Genomic DNA, 20,290 nt, shown 5'->3' on the forward strand with positions numbered 1-20,290 from the left:
TTTTTCCAAGAAAAATCATTCATCAAAACATAACATTAGTATTTGAAAATTTGAAATTCAAATCTTAGATTTGAATATATATATATATATATATATATATATATGGATATAATGAAATATAAAATTATATTAATTCCATATAATTTTTCATAAATTCAAATTCAAAACTTGAAACCAACACCAAAAACACAACTTCTCATTGCTACCCATGTGTTTTCAGATGTTAACGAGTGGTAAGGGTGGACTTGTGACTTTGGTGACCTCAAGGTCATGGGTTTGATTCCCCACTTGTGATTTGTACGGTGAATTATTAGGGGTGTGTCAATGGCCCGGCGGCAACATTTCCACCCTTGTGGATTTTGTGTCGCACCAGACGGTTCAAAGGCCTCGTCAGTGGCTAGAGTTCCCACGTCATAAAAAAAAAAAACCCCCACTTTCAATATTTCTTGAAAAAAATAATTGTATTCATTTTCCATTTATTTTTTTTTATTTTATGTGGGAACTCATGTCACCGACAAACCCTTTGAACCCCCCAGTGCAGCACCAAACCCACGGGACGGCGGCCTCCCCCCTGCTTTGCCACCAAGGTTAATCGGATGCGAACACAGCTTATTCATAACCGGGTTAGACGTTCGGCCAACTCGCCTTTAGGACCCATTTCTGGACACTTGCCCCAAGACACATCTCACTGCATCAATTTTCTATTTATGCATTAGCATAATGATGATGATGATGATTACCATTAAATCTCAAAATTAATTGGCCTTGAAGCCCACAGAATTCTTCAAAAGTCCAATTTCACGCTTGTAGCCTGGTTTGCATTGTTTAATGTGTTGAATTTTTTTTTTTCACCATAGCGTAATCATATTGAGCTTGCACACTTCAAAGATCACTATCACACTGCCATTGATTTTCAAAGGACCACACCCTTTTTTTCACGTTTATCAAATGTAAATGGACTTAGTCGAACAAATAAAATATCATAAATGTGCTTGAATTTTCAAAGTTATTTTTTCTCTCATGACATTGTCGTTTATGCTTTAAACTTTTATATAATTTCAGTAGTGAGATAGAAAAGAAAAAGAAAAGGAGATTACAAAGTGAGATTATTGTAAAAGGTTGGAGGTTTTTTCTCCTATACATCACCGTTTCTACTTTAAAAATTTATACAGTGTCACAGCATTTCACAAACATGATAAGTAGAAAGGAGACAGAAAATGAGATACAAAATGAAGATAAAAATCCCGACTCCAAATGAAGAAGATTAGAAGCGTTTCTCTTGTTACATCGACATGTTTAAAAATTTATACAGTTTAACGGTAGAGCAAGATATGAAGGGGAGAGGAAATGAAGTCAAGAGATGAGGACAAAAGGTATCGACTCTAGAAAACAAGTGCATTTTTTATTTTATTTTTTCTTGATATGCACGTGCTTGGATTAGTGGTTTGAAATTTTTTTGACGTTGCGATTAGCATTTATCACTTTGAAAGTTTTATATGACTCAACAGTCAGCAAACGCCGAATGGCTCAATTTTAAGTATTTAATAGTTTATGATTAGCAAATGCCAGCCTAAAAATTAGATACTTTCAAAAGTTTCAAATCTGAACTTAAAATTAGATACTTCCAAAGGTTTCAAATCGAACTTTTTATGATTACAACAGTAACATCAATAATAGTTATTGATCGAGTGTAACAACTACAACCATCAATAGCAATATCAAATCGACCCTACAAATAGGTGTTCCTATGTAATTTGTATGCTTCTAAAAACAATAAAAAAAAAAAATTTGAATGAATAGTTGCAATCATATATGGAACCTACTAAATTTCCACCAAGAAAACAAAATAAAAAAATATTCTTGGGTAATTCCTTACTACAATTTTGTGTTTGAAAGCTTAAAATTCAAATATAATATAAAATTATATCAAATTTTATTTAAGTTCACACCAAATTCAAACTCAAGATTCTAAATTCATAGTCCTAACAAAAATAGATATTCTTTGATCCATGAGTTATGATTTTTTAATAACCAAACGGGGCATAAAATTTAACATCCCCAAGGCTATTCAGTGACTCCTTAAGAAATTTGGTGGGTTGATCAACAGGTTTGAATTTCAAATACGCTCACCATTAATGGGCTAAAGTCTAATGGCATATACACTTAAAATTTAAGTTGAGAAAGGGACGTGGTCAATGTGTTTTGAAATTTAAAGAGTCGAAAAAAAATATAGTGTTTGGTTCAAAATCTTGTGTTTGAAAATCTTATATGCCTAAAAATGAGATGCTACTAAACAAAAATTTGAGACTATAAAAATTAAATAAAATAATTTAAAATAAAAGACAATTATCTCCCTTGAGGTTTAACAAAAAGACAGAAACCTATCCTAAATTTTTAAAAATCTCAGGGACCTCTCTTGAGATTTGTTAAAAATGACACAAACCTTCCCTAAGGTTTCAAAAACGTCATACACCTCCCTTGAAGTTTGCCAAAAAGACTTCAGTCTCTCCTTAAAAAACTTATTTTTTCGCAAAATGCAAAACAGGTTTGTGTCTTTTTGACAAACTTTAGAAGAGATCCCTGAGATTTTTGAAACTTCAAAGGAGGTTATTGAAAATTTTAAAATCTCAGAAGAGGTCATTGTATTTTTATCAAATCTCAAGAGAGGTTAGTATCTTTTGTCCAATACTTTGTGTATATAAAGAGATGGATTACCTCTCATTATGTTCTCAAGTCGAATAAAAGCCTCCAATCATCCAATTAAAAAAATAAAATAAAATAAAGCCCACGTGAAAGCCACTATAATTGTCATTTCATATAAAAAAAAAATTAAATATTACTATATACTTAGGAACCCAAAAATTGAAGTCCAAACCCTAGATTTAGATTTATGTAAATTTAGACAAAATAGATAATATAAAATTACACATAAAAACAAAATCTTTAGTTACATGTGAACATATATTTCAACTACAAACTTAAATTTATCTAAATTTCGATGAAATCTAATACAATTTCATATTATATTTTATTCAAAGATAGACAATCCAAATTTGAAGTCTAAAGTTCAACATGAGCAAATGAATTTCAAAAAATATATATGTATTAGGTGATTCAACTAAGGTGGATTGGCATGTAAGCCACAATCCTAGTATTTTGGTGGTTAGATAATATATTTTAATTTCTCTAGTGTTGTCGTGTTGCAATTGTGTACGGTTTGTGTATAGTGAGAAAGTATAGTAGTGTAAAAAGTTATATCTTAACATGATAGCCTGCCAACAAGAGGTCTACATTAATGTCAAACTAGGAGTGATATATCTTGTCATCATCATTATATTAAAAAATATTATTAACTGCTTAATTACTCATGGGGCATAAGTGAATCAAACCTCATTGCAAATTATTCAAATTCATTTTCTAATTCAACTAGATTCGATTCGACTCAAATTGGAAATAATCAAGTGAATTGGCTCAAGTTTGAATTTTGTAATACTAATTGTAAGTTTAATTGAAATTTTTACTTTTATTATTTCGATGTTATATAAGTCATATAATACAAATTCCATGCATATACTTAATATTATATATTATATATAATTTATTCATGTGTTTGATATTAATTTATAGTCAAATCAAGTTTAATGAGTCAAGCTCGAGAAGTAAATTCAACGAGGTAAAAAATCAAATCATTTAAATGAAATCATGTATTGAACACATTGTTAGCACCAAAGGAGTCCATAGGTGTGCTTCATACACATGGGTGGGTGAACATCAACTTGACCCAAAAGTTTAAGTCTAATGGATCTTTGGCACAATCATGTATATAAGCACCCATCATTTACTCACTTTTTCCAATGTAAGACAAACTCACAAGTAGAAATCTCAAAAATTTTCCCCTCACTTGTGAGATCCAACTGCTCCCCCTTGAACGGAAGTCATCTTCTCCCTCACGAAACTAATTCTTCAACAGTTTGCTCAAGTGGACCTTATCACTGCATCTTACGTGTCTCGGATTGTATTCCAAGTGGACTTCTAACCAATTCTACCTCCCACGTCTTGACCCTATTTGGATTCATCTTGGCAACTTAGATGATTCTTATTGGCTTCAGTCATACACTTCTACACCCAAAGTTATGAATCGTCGGAGCACCGGAGGAGTTCATAGGTGTACTTGATACATATGAGTTAACACCAACTTGACCAAAAAGTTTAAGTTTATTGGATTTTGGGTCCAATTATGTATATAAGCACCTATCATTTACTCATTTTTCCAAAGTATGACAAACTCACAAGTGAAATTCTCAACACACAGAGTACATTTAGATTAGAAATTTTGGTTGGTGAAAGCAAAGGAAAGAAAAAAGAAAAAACTTATTTTTCCTTGTATTTTTCATCTTTCCTTGTATTTTTCATCTCCATTAAGGACTCATTTAGAGCTTAAAAAATATAAAAGAAAGGGAAAAAACAAAAAACAAACATGAAGTAATCCAATTTTTTATGTTTTGTTATCAAGGAAAGTGAAAAAGAAAATAAAAATTATATCAAATTAATGAACAAAATTTTCATTTACTTTTATTTTTAGTGGCATTTGATATATATAGAGAAAAATACAATGAAATATGAGTTTCCTTCTCATTTTCCTTTCCTTTTTTCCATCAAAATTGTTGATCCAAACAGATCCTAAATACTATGAAAAATAAAAATTTATTTTAATATGACTAAAAATCAAGAAAAATTAAACATTAATAATGTATAAAATCAAATTTTCGTTCATAAATTTTTTATTTTCTTTCACACCAACCAAACATGTGAATTCTTTGATTTTATTATTTTTTTTTTTATTAAAATTTTCAAAATTCCGAACAGAGCGAAAAGTGTTCTATAGTGAAAACGGTCAACCCACGAATCTAGTGGGCCTCAAAGGTACTCATTTAATATGATTCCTATCAATCCATGACTCAAAAAGAAAAAAAATAAAAAAAAAATATTAATACTTAAAATTGAATGGTGCTACATTGATAACCTAATCTCCCTCTTGTACATTTCTACTTCAAGACCTAAATTATTGCAAACATCCAAACAAAGCCAAATAGTGGAGACAAGGGCCTCCTTCCACTAAACTAGGAATAACATGAGATATGTTTTAAATAGGCATTGCGCAGAGAGGACAAACACTAATAAAATGGTCGGCCAGTCCCTCATTAGATTTTACCTCTTGATGAGACTTTGATAAGAAGGGGAATATAGACAAAACATAGGGTAAGATTTGTGAGAATAAATGCTTCAATTTTGATTTCTTTTTCTTCCTTTTTTAAATTTTTTAATTCTTTATTTTGGCAAAAGACAATGAGACATTGATTTAAGAAGAATGAAAGTGGAAAAGGGAACATGATAATGGGTGCTTTGATTACATATCATCACATACATTTGATCATCCTAAAAATGCAAATCAATTTTTTTGCCCTAACAACGCCAATCTTTAGTCCCCGTGGCATGATGATGATGATGAGGTGGTCCACGGTGGCCACACCAACGTGGCAATTTCTCTCGTCTTCTTTTGCCGCGTGTCATTCCACCCACTCGCCACTTTTCGATTGGTCGGTCCTTGATCCTCCCACTAGCCAATAGAGTGCTCAAGGCAGTAATAACGTGTCATTTTGGAATTTTAATATTCAACATCCTAAACCCCTCCCATGCATGATATGATATGATATGATATGATTTTAAATATGATTTGTTTCTAAATCAACTACACCAGCTTTGCTTTCCATGGAGCCATATGATATGTTCCCCCACAAATGTGTTCAGTTTAATGTGCAGTAACCCTTTTTTTCCCTTTCTCTTTTGCTTTCTTTCCGACTTTGGATTAGTGGTTAATCTTCTTCTAGAAAGACGTAATCATCGTTAGTTTTTCACCATGGGCAAGAGGGGAAATGGGTTCCTTGTTCACACTCAACTCGTTTTGGGTTCACACTAGACGCCGTATTTAATAATTAGGGGAGTTGAGTACAATATAAATTCTAAATTATAAGATCCTTAATTTTATAATCCTAATAACACAAATAGAATCTTGATTAGGAAGCTCACGCGGGGCCTATAATTGTCACCATGCCTTTTTCCCTTATTGCTAAACCCCAGTGATTGTTCTTTCATGCTCGCAAGGGGTGCAATTAATGACAGATAAGTGAAATGAAAGAGGAGAAAAAACGACGAAGAAGTTATGTGGACATCAAATTGTTTTGAGATTCCTTTCTTTTTATTTTTTAAAGAAAAGGGGATGAGTACACAACCTCCGCCAAAAGAAAAACGAGGTGAAGCCCAATTTTTTTCAAAAAAAGAAAAAAAAATCTTTTGCATAAAATGGGGTTCTATTTTCAAATCCATTTTTTGGGTTATGATGTACTTGTTCACTTTGTTATGTTCATAATCTAGGAGAACTAGGTGGACCTTGGCATGTTAGTTCATGTTACTCCATTGCAACACATTTACCATAAGCTCAAATCACAAAAACGCACTCCTATAAAAAAAAATAATAAATAAATAAAACTATGCACATGGAACCATGGCCAAGATGCCTAGCATTGGTGTGCAGCATTTAGCTCTAATAATGAAGGGGGAAAAGCACAATCCATGCTTAATATTCTTCAATATTTGCATAATTATCGAGGGAAATTATTGAAATTCTTCTATTTTCCCCCTTCCTTGGCTTATTTCTCTTTTTATTCTTATTTCAGTTTATTTTTTCCCACTATTATCCAATATTCAACACAGGATCAGAATGAAATAGAATTGATCTTTACATCTTTACACACTCACCATAAGATTTTTCATTCAAAATCACTCCCAACCCATTCGTTTCTAACTTGCCAAACAAGTCATTAATTCTTCCAACTTAGATATTCAAACCCTAATGGATAACTTCAAAAAGGTGCACATAAATATAGATTCATTATTAAAATCTTAAAACTTTGAGATCACACGGATCTAGGTTTAGTTCACACTAGGTATCGGATTTTGCGTTCGGTGACACCAAACTTGTAAATTTGGTTAAAGCCTTGCATATATACTATTTCCCACTTTTAAGGTGACAAAAGATTGAATTTAGCTCTACTCATGTGCCCTTGTACTCTAAATGTTAATTTTTTGCTTTCTTAATAGACCAAATGCACAGTACATAATTTGCGTCTTGAGGACAAATTTCTGCACCTGCCACTAGGGGAAAAAAAAAATAGCAGTAACTTGCAGTGGTGATGAGAGAATTTGAACATGGTTATAGCTTGAAGGATGGCAATAGGGGCAGTTGTTTATGTGGCAGGTGGTGGTGGTCAGCCAACTGGGCGGTGCCAGGGCAAAGCCATTTGGCAGTGTTTACAGAGAGGTCAGGTGGCTGTGAAGCAATGGTGGTTAGCGTTGGAAGGTGGTGGCAATTGGGTTGCAAGGTGGTGGTAGGGTTGCAGCAGTGGTGGTGGCTAGCGGGTGGCAGGGAGCGGTGGTGATTACGGAGGCAATGTATGCAATCTTTGGTCATTTCATGTAATATTTGTGTTTCCCCTTTATTGAGACATGTCTCCATTTAGTTCCCATTATTATTTCAAAGCAAAAACAGTAAACAGTGAAGGCCACCAAATACCAAATCAGCCTAGAATTGAATTTACCCATTTCGCGGCTTCCTCCAGGAACTGCAAATCTTCACTATGAATCAGCACACATTGGCATCTTGCAGCAAAAAAGGCAACATGAGCAATAATTGCACTAGCGCAGGTTCTTTGCACTCAACAACATAAATAAGAGGGAAAAAAATTGAGAGAATCCTCTTACATTTGTCACGTTGCAGGGAAAAAAGCTTCCATCCCCAACCCAATGCAGCTAGCAGAGAGGCAAGACTGTCTTTCTTTTAGTGCTTTCTCCAAGCTCTCAACCCCATGTATGATCTTCTCCCTCCATGGCCCGTCACAAAGGGCAAATGGGTCCTTAAAAAACTCTCTCACTCTCTCTCTACATCCAGCAAAGCACAACAAACTGAAGTTCACATGTCCGGTGGACCCATGGAGACCCCAGCCTCCATTTCTTTTTCTCTCTTCCACTCTGCCTTCAACAAATGAATACCCACAGGTCTCTCTCATCCGATCCAAAAGCAGATACGCAATGTCACCAACAACAATGGATTCAAGGAAAGCAGTCATCATTCTTGTAAGACATGGCCACGTCCATAAGCTGCCATGAAGGTAGAGAATAATGCATATTCAGGCAAGCCCATCTCTCTTTTTTTTCTTGAAAGGGCAAAAATACCCCCAATGACATCAATAAGAAAAAATTATGAGACATGTTTGTCTTTGATGGAAAAGGTAGGAATGTGGCTGCAACTGTGAGAAAAGTGTAAAGATTTGTGAGATCTCCTTTTCTTGTGACTTTTCTCTTCAACTTGACATACATATGCGATGGTTTCTATCATAAATAAAAGAGCCCGAAAAGGATAACTAAAGAGAAAATCCTAAAACTCTCTCACCCATGTAGACAGTCTTCATACGGATTCTTCCCACTGGAGATTGGTTGACCATGCCACCCAGATCCTCCCCTTTAAAATCCTTCCTCAACCCTTCATTTCCTTGGCTCCTCCACCCCTCTCTTGCTTTTGCTCATAAAGAAACAACAAATATACAACTACAGCGACTTATTCACCTTTAGGCTTTCCCTCTCTCTCTTCCATGATGGAAAAAATGAGAAACCCACCCATTTGTTTCTTCATACATAAAAACACTCCTTCCTTAAGAAGCTTCATGATCTTTTTCATGAGCTTTATTACTATTAAATTGAGCCTTTGTTACTCTGAAGTCACTTCTTCATTAAAAACACTTCCTCTGGAGGGGCATTTCATTTTCCACGAAGTTCACCAAGCAGCCAGAGACTTTGGTAACCACTACCAGTTCCTCCCTTCAGCAGTTCTGCATCCAAAGTCAGCTTCTGATGTTGCCACTACCGTAAGTCATATTTGGCAAATGGGACACAGTTCGGAGCTCACAGTTGCAGCTAGAGGCCATGGCCACTCTCTCCAAGGACAGGCACAAGCACACAGAGGAGTCGTGATCAACATGGAATCACTTCAACGCAGTGGAATGCAGGTTTACACCGGAAATTTTCCGCATGTGGATGCCTCAGGAGGTGAGTTGTGGATAAATATCCTGCATGAATGCCTCAAATATGGGTTAGCACCAAAGTCCTGGACAGATTACCTACATCTAACAGTTGGTGGCACTCTGTCAAATGCTGGGATCAGTGGACAGGCATTTCGGCATGGCCCCCAGATCAGTAATGTCAAAGAGCTGGAGGTTGTTACAGGTTTGTCTGAGCAAAACCCATAAAAGGACCATAGTGCAGTTATAGAATGCATCATGAAGAAAAGGCCAATGTACGGGCAACAAACATAAGAAAGGACATGGGCAAACTGCAGCAACAGTAGCTTTAGTTTGTCCTGCCTAATTTTTTATACATTGAAAAAATAGACTTCTTGGCGGCCAGGTTTCCTCATTATCCACATTGGAATTTGTACTTTCTTCCATGAAAAAAACTTGCACCATAGTCAAGCTTTCCAATGAAAATAAATAAATAAATGAGAAAATAAATAAAATTGAAGACTTCTTGTGTGCTTAGTAGGATCAATACCTACTGAAAAACAAGCTCAAAACTGAGTGCAGGAAAAGGAGAGGTGGTGAACTGTTCAGAAAAGCATAACAGAGACCTCTTTCACAGTGTTCTTGGAGGACTTGGCCAGTTTGGCATCATAACCCGAGCAAGAATCTCTCTGGAATCAGCACCAAAGATGGTAAAATTACATATAGTATTTCTGCTAAATTTTTATTAATTCTTTGTTGAAAATTACCTGCTTTACAATGTGATGATCAAATATGAACAGGTGAAATGGATTAGAGTGTTGTACTCAGATTTCTCCACATTTACAACCGACCAGGAACATTTAATCTCCGCTGCAAACACGTTCGATTACATTGAAGGATTTGTAATAATAAATAGGACTGGTCTCTTAAATAACTGGAGATCATCTTTCAGCCCACAAGACCCAGTTCAAGCCAGCCAGTTCAAGTCAGATGGGCAAACACTCTACTGTCTAGAATTGGCAAAATATTTCAATCCAGATGAGACTAATCTTATAAACCAGGTGAGGCATACGCCAATCTTACATGGCTGTACAAACTTCTAACTAGATAAATAAGTTAACAAAATAGTTCTCAAATCTATTTGTTTTCTATGTGCAGGAAATAGAAAGCCTTCTGTCACAATTAAGCTATGTTTCATCCACACTTTTTGTATCAGAAGTTTCATACCTAGAATTCTTAGACAGGGTTCACATGTCAGAGGTCAAACTAAGGTCAAAAGGCTTGTGGGATGTTCCACACCCATGGCTCAATCTTCTAATCCCCAAAAGCAAAATCCACGATTTTGCAGAAGAAGTTTTTGGCAACATTCTTAAAGACACAAGCAATGGGCCCATACTCATTTACCCAGTTAACAAATCAAAGTAACATTCCTGCACCATTAATCATTTATCTGTAAATCCATTAAGTTTTTAGTTGATTGATTGATTGATCTACTATTTAATTTTCAGGTGGGATAACAGAACTTCTGTTGTCATTCCAGAAGAGGATATTTTCTACTTGGTGGCATTCCTCTCCTCTGCAGTTCCCTCTTCCACAGGAACTGACGGCTTACAACACATCTTAACTCAGAACAAAAGAATTCTAGATTTCTGTGAAACAGCCCTTCCTGGGGTGAAGCAATATTTGCCACATTACACAACACAGGAAGAATGGCTGGCCCACTTTGGCCCACAGTGGGTAATCTTCGCACAGAGGAAATCTGCTTATGACCCTTTGGCAATACTTGCTCCAGGCCAGAGAATTTTCCAAAAAAATGTCTCCTCATAATGACATAGGCCATATTTTTATCTTTACTTTTTTTAAAAAGCTCTTACATATTTGGGGAAAGTGTTAAGAGGAAAATACTGTAAATGGTTAACTAATAACTACTAAATTCAATATTTCTCATGTCTACTCAACCACTGGAAGTATAAAGGAGAGGCTCCATGGTGGGGGCTAGATGAAGTCTGCTGATAAAAATGGTCAAATATTTGCAACAGAACTTATTAAATACTATACCTGTAAAAGGCACAACAGAACATCAGCACCGAAAAGGATGAATATAACAAAATGGTATAATAGAATGGCAAATCAACTCCAATGACGAACCCAAATTCCAAATACAAGATACAAAATAATTTCCCAGCATGAAAGTAAATAGATACTCATAACAGAAAGATAAAATAACCTTATACCACCCCTGAAAAAAAGGCCTTTGTACTATCCATGAAAGTTAATTTTCCATTTCTCGGACCTATAAGAGAAAATGAGCATCATATTGCCCTTTTCCTTTTTTGGTTTATTTAAGGCTGCACCAATTTGTGCAATGACATAGCATGTCACAGCATGACCTGGAATTGCAGAACAGAGATCTACTTGGGCATCAGGCATCCGTGGCATTGCTTTGCAATTTACAAAGTGATTGCACATAAAATACAAAAACACTAAAGCATTTTCTCCACCTGTGCTTCCTTCTTAAGATTCAAGCGTTTGCAGAAACATGACCCATAACATTTCACGGCTCGGAATCATCATAAATGTAAAAAACCCACACGTCATCTTCCCTTTTATTAATGTAGTCAAAGGCTAAAATCTTAAACTTTGCGCTCAACTTTCCAAGTGAAGCAGGAAGCAAACATAAGCATTGAGAGTTTCGTATGAGCGTTGCATTTGAAAAGTAAATGAAATGAAGAAACTAGATAATGTTACTCATTCAAAATACCTGCTTGTAACTAAAAGAAAATAATTGTATACACAAAAATAAATAACCAATTAGAGATAAATAAACAAAGTTTTTTTTTTTTTTGGGTGACCAGCAGAACAACTAGAAATAACAATAGAATGAAAAGGCAAATAAAACATAAGAACTACATTTATATGCTAAACATATAGAATTCATTTGATCGCAAAATTAAAGCAGAAGCAGATTCAATTTTCATTTTACAAATAAAGAAACCCGCAACACATTCGAAAAATAGATCTCTTGCAGAAACCTATTGCTCAAGTTCTTTTAAGTGATAACAAATGTGCATCCATGCTTTTGATATATTCTGCATGAATTATTGACCTCTTTTAGTAGCTTCAATTGGTGGATTTTTACTTGATAGTCATCAAATGTCAGCCTTCTGCAAAACACACAACACACTCAAATGGGGAAATATTGTTCAATAAGTTATAAAGTGCATATTATTTTTAACAACTGTACTTGTAGGGGTCTTCAAGTGAAATGTTAAAGGGCATATTACCATCTCCATGACTCCAAGATGCATCAAACCAAAACATTTTTCGCCATTAGTGAAATCAATAAACTTATAACAACACTTGTGAAAACTGCAGTCACCACCTAAAGTGAAACAACATATTGTAATTGAACACACAACGAAGTCATCACAAGAACTTTAAAAAATAAAAAATAAAAAATAAAATATAACTATGCTAACTAGGGAATGCATGAGACGGAATTTATCAATCAAAGACATAAATGAGTCCCTGATTCATGCCATTTATGATGCCTAGAAAGTAATAAGCAATAATTTTTGTTCTAAGCAGCTAGTCATCAACAAGGACATTGAAACAACATTTGTAAACTTCTGGATATAAACAAGAAGATACGTGTTTATCTCTAATTGCATAAGGTAGCCCATAGCTGTTTCTTTGGTGATTATAGCACACCCCATCAGTGAACCAATGCTAAGGGAAACATTCATATTCTGTTAAAAGTATCTCAATGCAAACTTTTCATCAGTGCCAGTTTGACCACAATTGTATTGATAAACAAAAGCAACCCCAACTATAATTAGAACAAAAGCAACCCCAACTCTCACGATTCCCCTCAAAGCTCCATGACTGAAGCCAAGAAGCGAAGATTGCACCACGAAGAGCATGTTACAATCCAGCAGTCCACAGAGTAAAAGTAGCTGGAATACGAAGCACACCATGTTGAAGTTGTTATTACCAAGAACTGTAGTTGTTTTCTAACAATGGTCATTGACATGGCTGTAGAGTTTTAATTAAAGTTTCTACACACATATATAAAAGGTTAATTCAGTTAATGGTCCAAAACATGCAGTTAAAAAAACACTAATTCAACGCCTAACCTTAAGGCCTAAACATTAAGTGTAAAAAAGAACAACAAAAACAAAAATGTCAACATCCTTGTCTCATATCCATATCTAACTGCTAATTAATCTAGCCACTAAAAGGGAGTCATGTCTAGTCAAAGAATCGTGAAATAATCTAATGACATATATAAAAGAAATATATCAAACCTTCACAACGCCGAGACTGGATTCCAAACTTATTTGCAATCACAGTAAAGAAGGAGGTGAAGTAGAATGGGAAAGAAATAGACCGGGAGGGGGGGGGGGGAGAGAGAGAGAAAGAGAGCACTAGGAGAGAGTCAATTTGCATGCATTAAAACTTCGGAAAGTATTAGAGTATGTAAAGGTCTGTTTAGTTGTAGAAAACAGTATTTATTTCTTCTATTTTAGTTTTCTGAAAAATTCCAAAAATGCCACCCTGTTTTGCATTTTCCCAACATTTATATGGGAAATTTTGAAAAAAATAAAAAGATGTTTTCCATTTTCCAATTCAAATATTGGAAAACTGAAAAGGATTGCATTTTTTAAATTAATTGGAAAACTGAATGAAAAATGTTTCACAACTAAAGAGGCCCCCTAAGTAGTTAAATAGAAACTCGGGGGTTTTCCTTGCTTGACCAGGAGTCACAAATTGGAAACTAACTAATACAAACTTGGACACCAAGGAAACAAACTTAACCTACCTAAGCACATTTTAAGGCCCCATTTGGAGCTTGGAAAATATTAGGAAAAGGAAATAAAAATATGAAAGAATCTAGTTTTTCATGTTTTGTTCCCAAGGAAAGTGGGAAAAAAATAAAATATTTAGTAAATCAATGAAATAAATTTTTGATTTTACAAGCCATTGGCCTTTGATTTTTCTTAATTTTTATCATATTAGAACAACTTTTCATTTTTTAATAGTATCTTATATGAAAATGCAGTGGAAATGGATTTCCTTCTCATTTTATTTTCCTTTTCTTTTCTTGAAAAAATCCTTTATCCAAACAGAGCCAAAAAGGACAAGCTTTGACATCAAGGAAACAAATTTAACCTAGACGCTCAGAAAACAAGCCTACAACTACTATAAATTCCAAATCCAACAACATTATGAAAAATTGCGGTCTAAAAACTTGCAGCAATGCCCTGGGACACACAATCTCTCACAACTCCAATTAAAAACTGACTTAAGAACTGAACAACTAGTTGTGAGCAGATCCATAAAACCATAAAAGTTTTGGCTCAATTAGATGTTTGCGAAATCGAGATAGTACACTAAAAATGGTGTTAATTTATTGTGAAGGTTCACATGAATTTCTTCAAATAATTGGTAGGAACAAATTCTTCGGAAAGACTTGCCCTAATAATAAAACCAATTGATCTTCTATAGACTAAAGAAAAAAAATACAGAGGAGGAAGAGAGGGAGAGAGGAGCAGAGAAGGGGGAAGACAGTAGTATTTCAAGTGAGAGATAGAGATTGAGAATGGAAGAGAGATGAAAAAGATGGTAGAGGGTGCAAACGTGCAATGGGACTTCCAAGCCCCCCAAGAAATAGATGTTGATAGGGGAAAAGGAAGATGCAGGCTCCATTTGTGAGGAAAACATTTTCCACACAAATTAACTTCCTAAAAAATGTCAGTTTTCTGTTATTGTTGGAATCTTTAGATATAGGACATTATTTTCCAGTGACTGTTTGCACAAAAAAAACTGGTTCATAACTGTGATATCAAAATTATTATACAAAAGACACAACATCCGGTGCAATGAGCTCCCACCATATCAGGGGTCTGGGGAGGGTATGATGTATGCAGCCTTACAGCCACCATTGGAGAGGTTGTTTCTCTTACTTGACCCTGTGACCTTCTGGCTTGAGTGGAACGCCCTTACCGTCGAGTCAAGGCTCACTTTTAATTATAAAACTATATATTATATCAAAGATGAAGTTATAAATGATCAAATGCCGTTTCTAACTCAAAATTGAATAATATTTCCAACTTGTTCATGTTAAATGCAAATAGTCATCTAACTTGGCTCCACTTTGACCCACTCCAAAGTATCAACATATCCAGAAAACTACACACACAACATACAAAGTTTCCTTTGTCCGGTTTCTACAATTGCAAGCATAGAAATAGTGGCCTACTCTTTTCTCATTTTACATCTCTAACAAGGTGACCCAAGGCAGAAAGCAAGAAACTGAAAGGGAAAATAAATAATATTTAAGAGAAAAAATGAACAATATGATAGTCTGATGATAGGGGCATCCCCTGGCCATGAGGCTCCCCACTTTGCGAGGGTAGGGGGAGAGTCGTCAAAGTGTATGCAGCCTTAACCCTGTTTTTAGGCAGAGAGGCTGTTTCCTGGACTCAAACCTGTGACCAACCGGTCACAAAGGAACAACCTTACCATTGATCCAAAGCCCGCCCTCATGTTCAGGAAGATAAGAGCAGAAATGATCAATACCAGAGCACGAGACACAGTCAACAAGGAAAACCTAGAAGCTCCTTTTTCTCATAGGAACCCCCCCCCCCCCCCAAAAAAAAAAAAAATAACAAATAAAAAGAGGGAGCAATAGGAATGCTCCAGTACAATCCCTTATACAAAACCAAGAGTGCACGAAACAAATTCCAAATCCAGAAACAAATAGAAAACACCTCTAAAAATGCAACTACTTCTCCGCAAGCACCCAAAAACTGACTCAACCATGTTCCATTATAAGATGTAGCCTTCATGGATAGAAACATCAAATACCAGCCACCATGAGTAAAGAAGACACTAGAAATATCCAAAAATAACTTAAGCATATATGCAAAATCAACAAGAAAAAGAACCCTGAGCAGATAGAAAACTGAAGATCTTAAGAAGCTAGGATTCCCTTTTTAAGACACCTATCCCTTTTTGTAAAGACAAGACCCCACTCCAGGGAGATTCTGCAGTGCGCTTCTTCCATATACAGCATCAAACATAAACTGATAATTACTATGATAGAATTGGGAAAATGAATATGTGTTGACTGTTGGCCTAACAAACCTTAATCACCGTTTTGATAATAAAAAACCAAGGCATCTAATTGTGTCAATTAAGTGTATACAGGTATTACAGTATAATAGCACAATGAAAGATGCAAAATGGAAAACCATGAAGGACATAAGAAAATGAAAGATGGCTATTGACATGAAGCTTGGATGAAGACCAAGGTTAAGAACATGAAGACCTAAATAATTTATCATGTGCATTGTAAAATAGGTTTCATGTAAGTACATCTAAATTGATTTTTGGTACGAAACTCTTGGGGAACTTAGTTGGACCTTAGGCATTTTTAAATTCTTGGAAAATACTTTTACGAGTCCAAAAATTATTTCAAAAGGTTAAAATCATTTTTGGAATTAAAAACATAAAGGAATTCTTACTTCAGGTTGTTCGGGCGCCTAAGGCAAGTGCTCAGTCGTCCGAAGCAGTACTGTCTGAGCACTAGTCTGGTTCCAGGGAGTTCGGGCGACCGAACCTCAGGTTCAGTCGACCGAATGGCTACTACCATTGTTAGGTTCCAGACATAGTTGGTTCGGGCAACCGAACCTCAGGATTCAGCCGGCCGAATGTGTTTGGGCGACCGAACGTAGAGTTCAGTCGACCGAATGGCTACTTCCACTTTGTAAATTCCTAATTAATAGATTCGGGCGACTGAACATTCAGTTCAGTTGACCGAAGCGCTGCGATAAGTTTCACAAACAGCATTAAATCTTCTCGATTCTCATATATTTAGTTACCAAAACACGCACAATGGCTATAATTCAAAAATACATATAAATAGCTAACCCTAAACGTGTTATATACAAGAGATTACACCTATTATTGAATATCAAGGGTGATTTGCGCTGTTCTTGCTTAAAAGCTTTTCTGTGTTCATATTTTCAAGCTTATAGCATTTCAAAACCAGAAAACCTAGCCCAACTCTTCAAGCTTCGTAGCAATATTCTTGTGAGAATGTATTAAAGCTATTATTGTGTACAAATCCACTCTTTTCAGAGAGTTAATCCTTGTACAACAGTTCTTGATTATTTCTTTGTAACAAGCGAAAGGGGATTTTTGTTTGAGAGGCGACTCCGCCTATTGAATGAGAGAGGTAACTCTACCTAATGAATGAGAGAGGTAACTCCACCTAAGTAAAGAAGAGAGGCGACTCCGCCTATTGAAGGAGGGTTTGTAAAAGGTTTCTCTGTCTACTAAAAGAGAGAGGCTTCTCCGCCTATTGAAAGAGGGACAGTGAAATTCTCAACGAGTTTGCTTGAGGCAAGGACGTAGGCATTGTGACGCCCCGAACCCAATGGGGTCCAGGGTGCCACTTTCCATAAATAAAAACAATACAAGCAGCGGAGATAATCTAAATCCTCAAAATATATAATACCAAAGTACTAGACCACCAAATTTATATCGGTATCTCCACATAACAATATTTACATCATGTGAAACATAAAAACATATTTAGCTGATATTACACAAACACTTACTCTACGCTATATTTTCTAACCCCGCCCAGAAGCTCGCTAGGCCTAATTTCCGGTACATCTTGAAATATGAATTAATTATTGGAGTGAGACACCTCTCAGTAAGTAAGGACTAGATTAACATCAGTGTGTGGCTCGAATGAGCTTTAGCGTAGAAATAATTTAATAATAATTTTAACTATAATAGAATTTTCATTTATAAACTTTTGGTCACATATCTATAAATAAAAATATATACTTTTCTCCCAAAACAACATTTAGGCCTATTAAATGGCCATAGTCACATAAATCCACAAATATGTATAAAAGAACTTCTTTTGACCTATGCATGTCATGTTTAACCCCCATGACCGGGTTGTGCGGTCCGAAGACTGGAGTTAACTTGGTTGGCCGATCAAAGCTAAATCAAAATATCATGTCTGTAAGATCGATTTGCCTACCACATCCTGGTCCGGAAACAGGTGGGTAAAACCCTACTCAGGTCAAATCGACTATCCACCGCCAACACTTCCACAACAGTGTGGCTGCACTAATATTCCTCTGTAACTACGGTTCCAAACATTCACCACATCCGGCCCATCAGGGTTCTTAAAACATATAATTGCAATTTATGCAATTAAAACAATATCATAATCTCATCAATATTCCCAATATAAAATATGTACAAAAATATCATCACTATTCCCAATCTAATCAATATTTTCAATAAATCATATATTAAACATACACTACAAAAATCTCCGAACTTGCTCAATTATGCGATAAAATAAACTCAACTCAGGCCACGCGATTTGTATAATAATTATAATTTCATAAATTACCTGAGAAATTTTTATAAATATATATCCGGTAGATTTAAATAAAAACGCGAGTATGATCCATTCCACATATTTAATTTAAATCCAATATATTCAAAAAAAAAAATCGATATGATCAAATCCCCGCAATTTAATTTATCTAAAATATATTTAAATGAAAACAGACATGATCAAACCTATGTATTTTAATTTGGTGAGGCATATATTTAAATAAAATAAATATCACCATATTCATATACTCAATTTAATCGAGTAAATTATAAAATAAAATCTGACATGTTATCACCATATTCATATACTCAAATTTAATCAGTTAAATTTTAAAATAAAAATTATCATAATCTAGTCCACTTACCCTAACTCTAGAGTGGTGCCTACGGCGTGCAGAAGATGAAATTTTCCCAATCAAATCTTTGAAAAGCAGAATTGGGACCCGAAAATGATGTCTGTTCTTCAATTTTGCAAAGAAATGGAAAAGAAATTGAGAGAGAGAGAGAGAGATTGCAGGGGGTTTGGAATTCAATTCCAATTGAATCATCAAGAAGTTTCTTGATAATTCATATATATATATATATATATATTATTATATTATATTATATTATTTAATTAATAATTATTACTATTTAATTAATTAATTTTTTTTTATTTCATTTTTTTTTTTTTGAATTATTACATCTTTCCCTCCTTATAAAAATTTCGTCCTCGAAATTTGTTAACTTAACATTTAACACAAATCGACTCTAAGGAAGAGCCGGTAGCCACCCACATAGTGGTCCCGTCCCAAATTTATTAAAAACTCTCACTTATGGCGGAGGAAAACCGTGGTTACAAGCAAAGTCTCTAGGAGATTACAAATAAGCAATAAAACTCTCCCAAAAAACAACCATAACTATAAACCAAAACTAAACAAACCTCCCCAAACGGCCTAAACTAAACAAGCTTACATCAAAACAACCAAACGACCAATACAGACAGTCATGGTTACTTGACTTAGTGTTAAGCCTCATCGAACAGTTGTGGGTACCTCTGACGTATTTCTTCTTCTAATTCCCACAAGGCTTCCTTAATTGCATGATTAAGCCAGAGTACTTTTACTAACGAAATCTTCTTGGTACGTAACTTCTAATCCTTCCTGTTTAGAATCAGGAATGGCACTTCTTCATATGATAGGGTGTCAATGACTTCCAATGACTCATAACTTATCACATGAGAAGGGTCTAGAATGTACTTTTTCAGCATTGAAACGTGGAATACGTCATGAATCCTAGATAATGTTGGAGGTAAAGCTATTCTGTAAGCAACTGGATCAATCCTATCCAGTATCTCGAATGGCCCAATATACCTGGGGCTTAACTTACCCTTCTTTCCAAACCTCATCATTCCCTTCATAGATGTAATCCTCAAAAGTATATCATCTCCTACATCAAATTCTAGCTCTCGTCAGCGAGTTTCAGCATAACTCTTTTGTCGACTCTGAACTGTTTTAATTCTATCCTGGATGAGTTTGATTTTTCTCAAATGTTTGTTGTATAGTCTCTGGCCCCAAAATTCGCCATTCACCAACCTCATCCCAATACAATGGAGGTCAGCACCTCCGACCATATAACGCTTCATACGGTGCCATCTCGATGTTGGCCTGATAGCTGTTGTTGTCGCACTCAACCAAGGGCAAATATTGGATCCAACTTCCTTTGAAATCCAGCACATATGCCCACAACATATCCTCCAATATCTAAAT

At 35.2% G+C, this 20,290-nt stretch overlaps 1 protein-coding gene and 2 long non-coding RNA genes across 3 annotated transcripts in view; 1 reads left to right on the forward strand and 2 right to left on the reverse strand.

The window, feature by feature from the left end:
• Nucleotides 1–7,527: 7,527 nt before the first annotated feature.
• Nucleotides 7,528–8,266, reverse strand: LOC131163951 (uncharacterized). The gene is made up of 2 exons (XR_009139187.1): nucleotides 7,819–8,266; nucleotides 7,528–7,716 (listed from the first exon to the last, which is right to left on the reverse strand). It is a non-coding gene; the product is annotated as an uncharacterized LOC131163951 (long non-coding RNA).
• Nucleotides 8,267–8,578: 312 nt separating this feature from the next.
• Nucleotides 8,579–11,050, forward strand: LOC131163952 (cytokinin dehydrogenase 6). The gene is made up of 5 exons (XM_058120813.1): nucleotides 8,579–9,336; nucleotides 9,693–9,820; nucleotides 9,911–10,171; nucleotides 10,269–10,531; nucleotides 10,619–11,050. Exons 1-5 carry the CDS (start codon nucleotides 8,706–8,708, stop codon nucleotides 10,935–10,937), a joined length of 1,602 nt encoding a protein of 533 aa, XP_057976796.1. The 5' UTR covers nucleotides 8,579–8,705; the 3' UTR covers nucleotides 10,938–11,050.
• Nucleotides 11,051–11,928: 878 nt separating this feature from the next.
• Nucleotides 11,929–20,290, reverse strand: part of LOC131163953 (uncharacterized) — a 37,336-nt gene continuing 28,974 nt past the window's right edge. The window contains exon 2 of the long non-coding RNA XR_009139188.1: nucleotides 11,929–12,274. This is a non-coding gene — a long non-coding RNA (uncharacterized LOC131163953). The remainder of the gene's footprint in view (nucleotides 12,275–20,290) is intronic.

This window comes from Malania oleifera, chromosome 9 (assembly GCF_029873635.1).
Source record: "Malania oleifera isolate guangnan ecotype guangnan chromosome 9, ASM2987363v1, whole genome shotgun sequence".
Classification (NCBI taxonomy): Eukaryota; Viridiplantae; Streptophyta; class Magnoliopsida; order Santalales; family Ximeniaceae; genus Malania; species Malania oleifera.

Excerpts from the sequence above, each read along its gene's own strand:
- LOC131163952 (XM_058120813.1), top strand. The coding sequence starts at position 8,706 with ATGATGGAAAAAATGAGAAACCCACCCATTTGTTTCTTCATACATAAA. Across the intron at positions 9,821-9,910 it reads TGGAATCAGCACCAAAGATG|GTGAAATGGATTAGAGTGTT; the intron begins GTAAAATTACAT and ends AAATATGAACAG. Across the intron at positions 10,532-10,618 it reads TACCCAGTTAACAAATCAAA|GTGGGATAACAGAACTTCTG; the intron begins GTAACATTCCTG and ends TTTAATTTTCAG.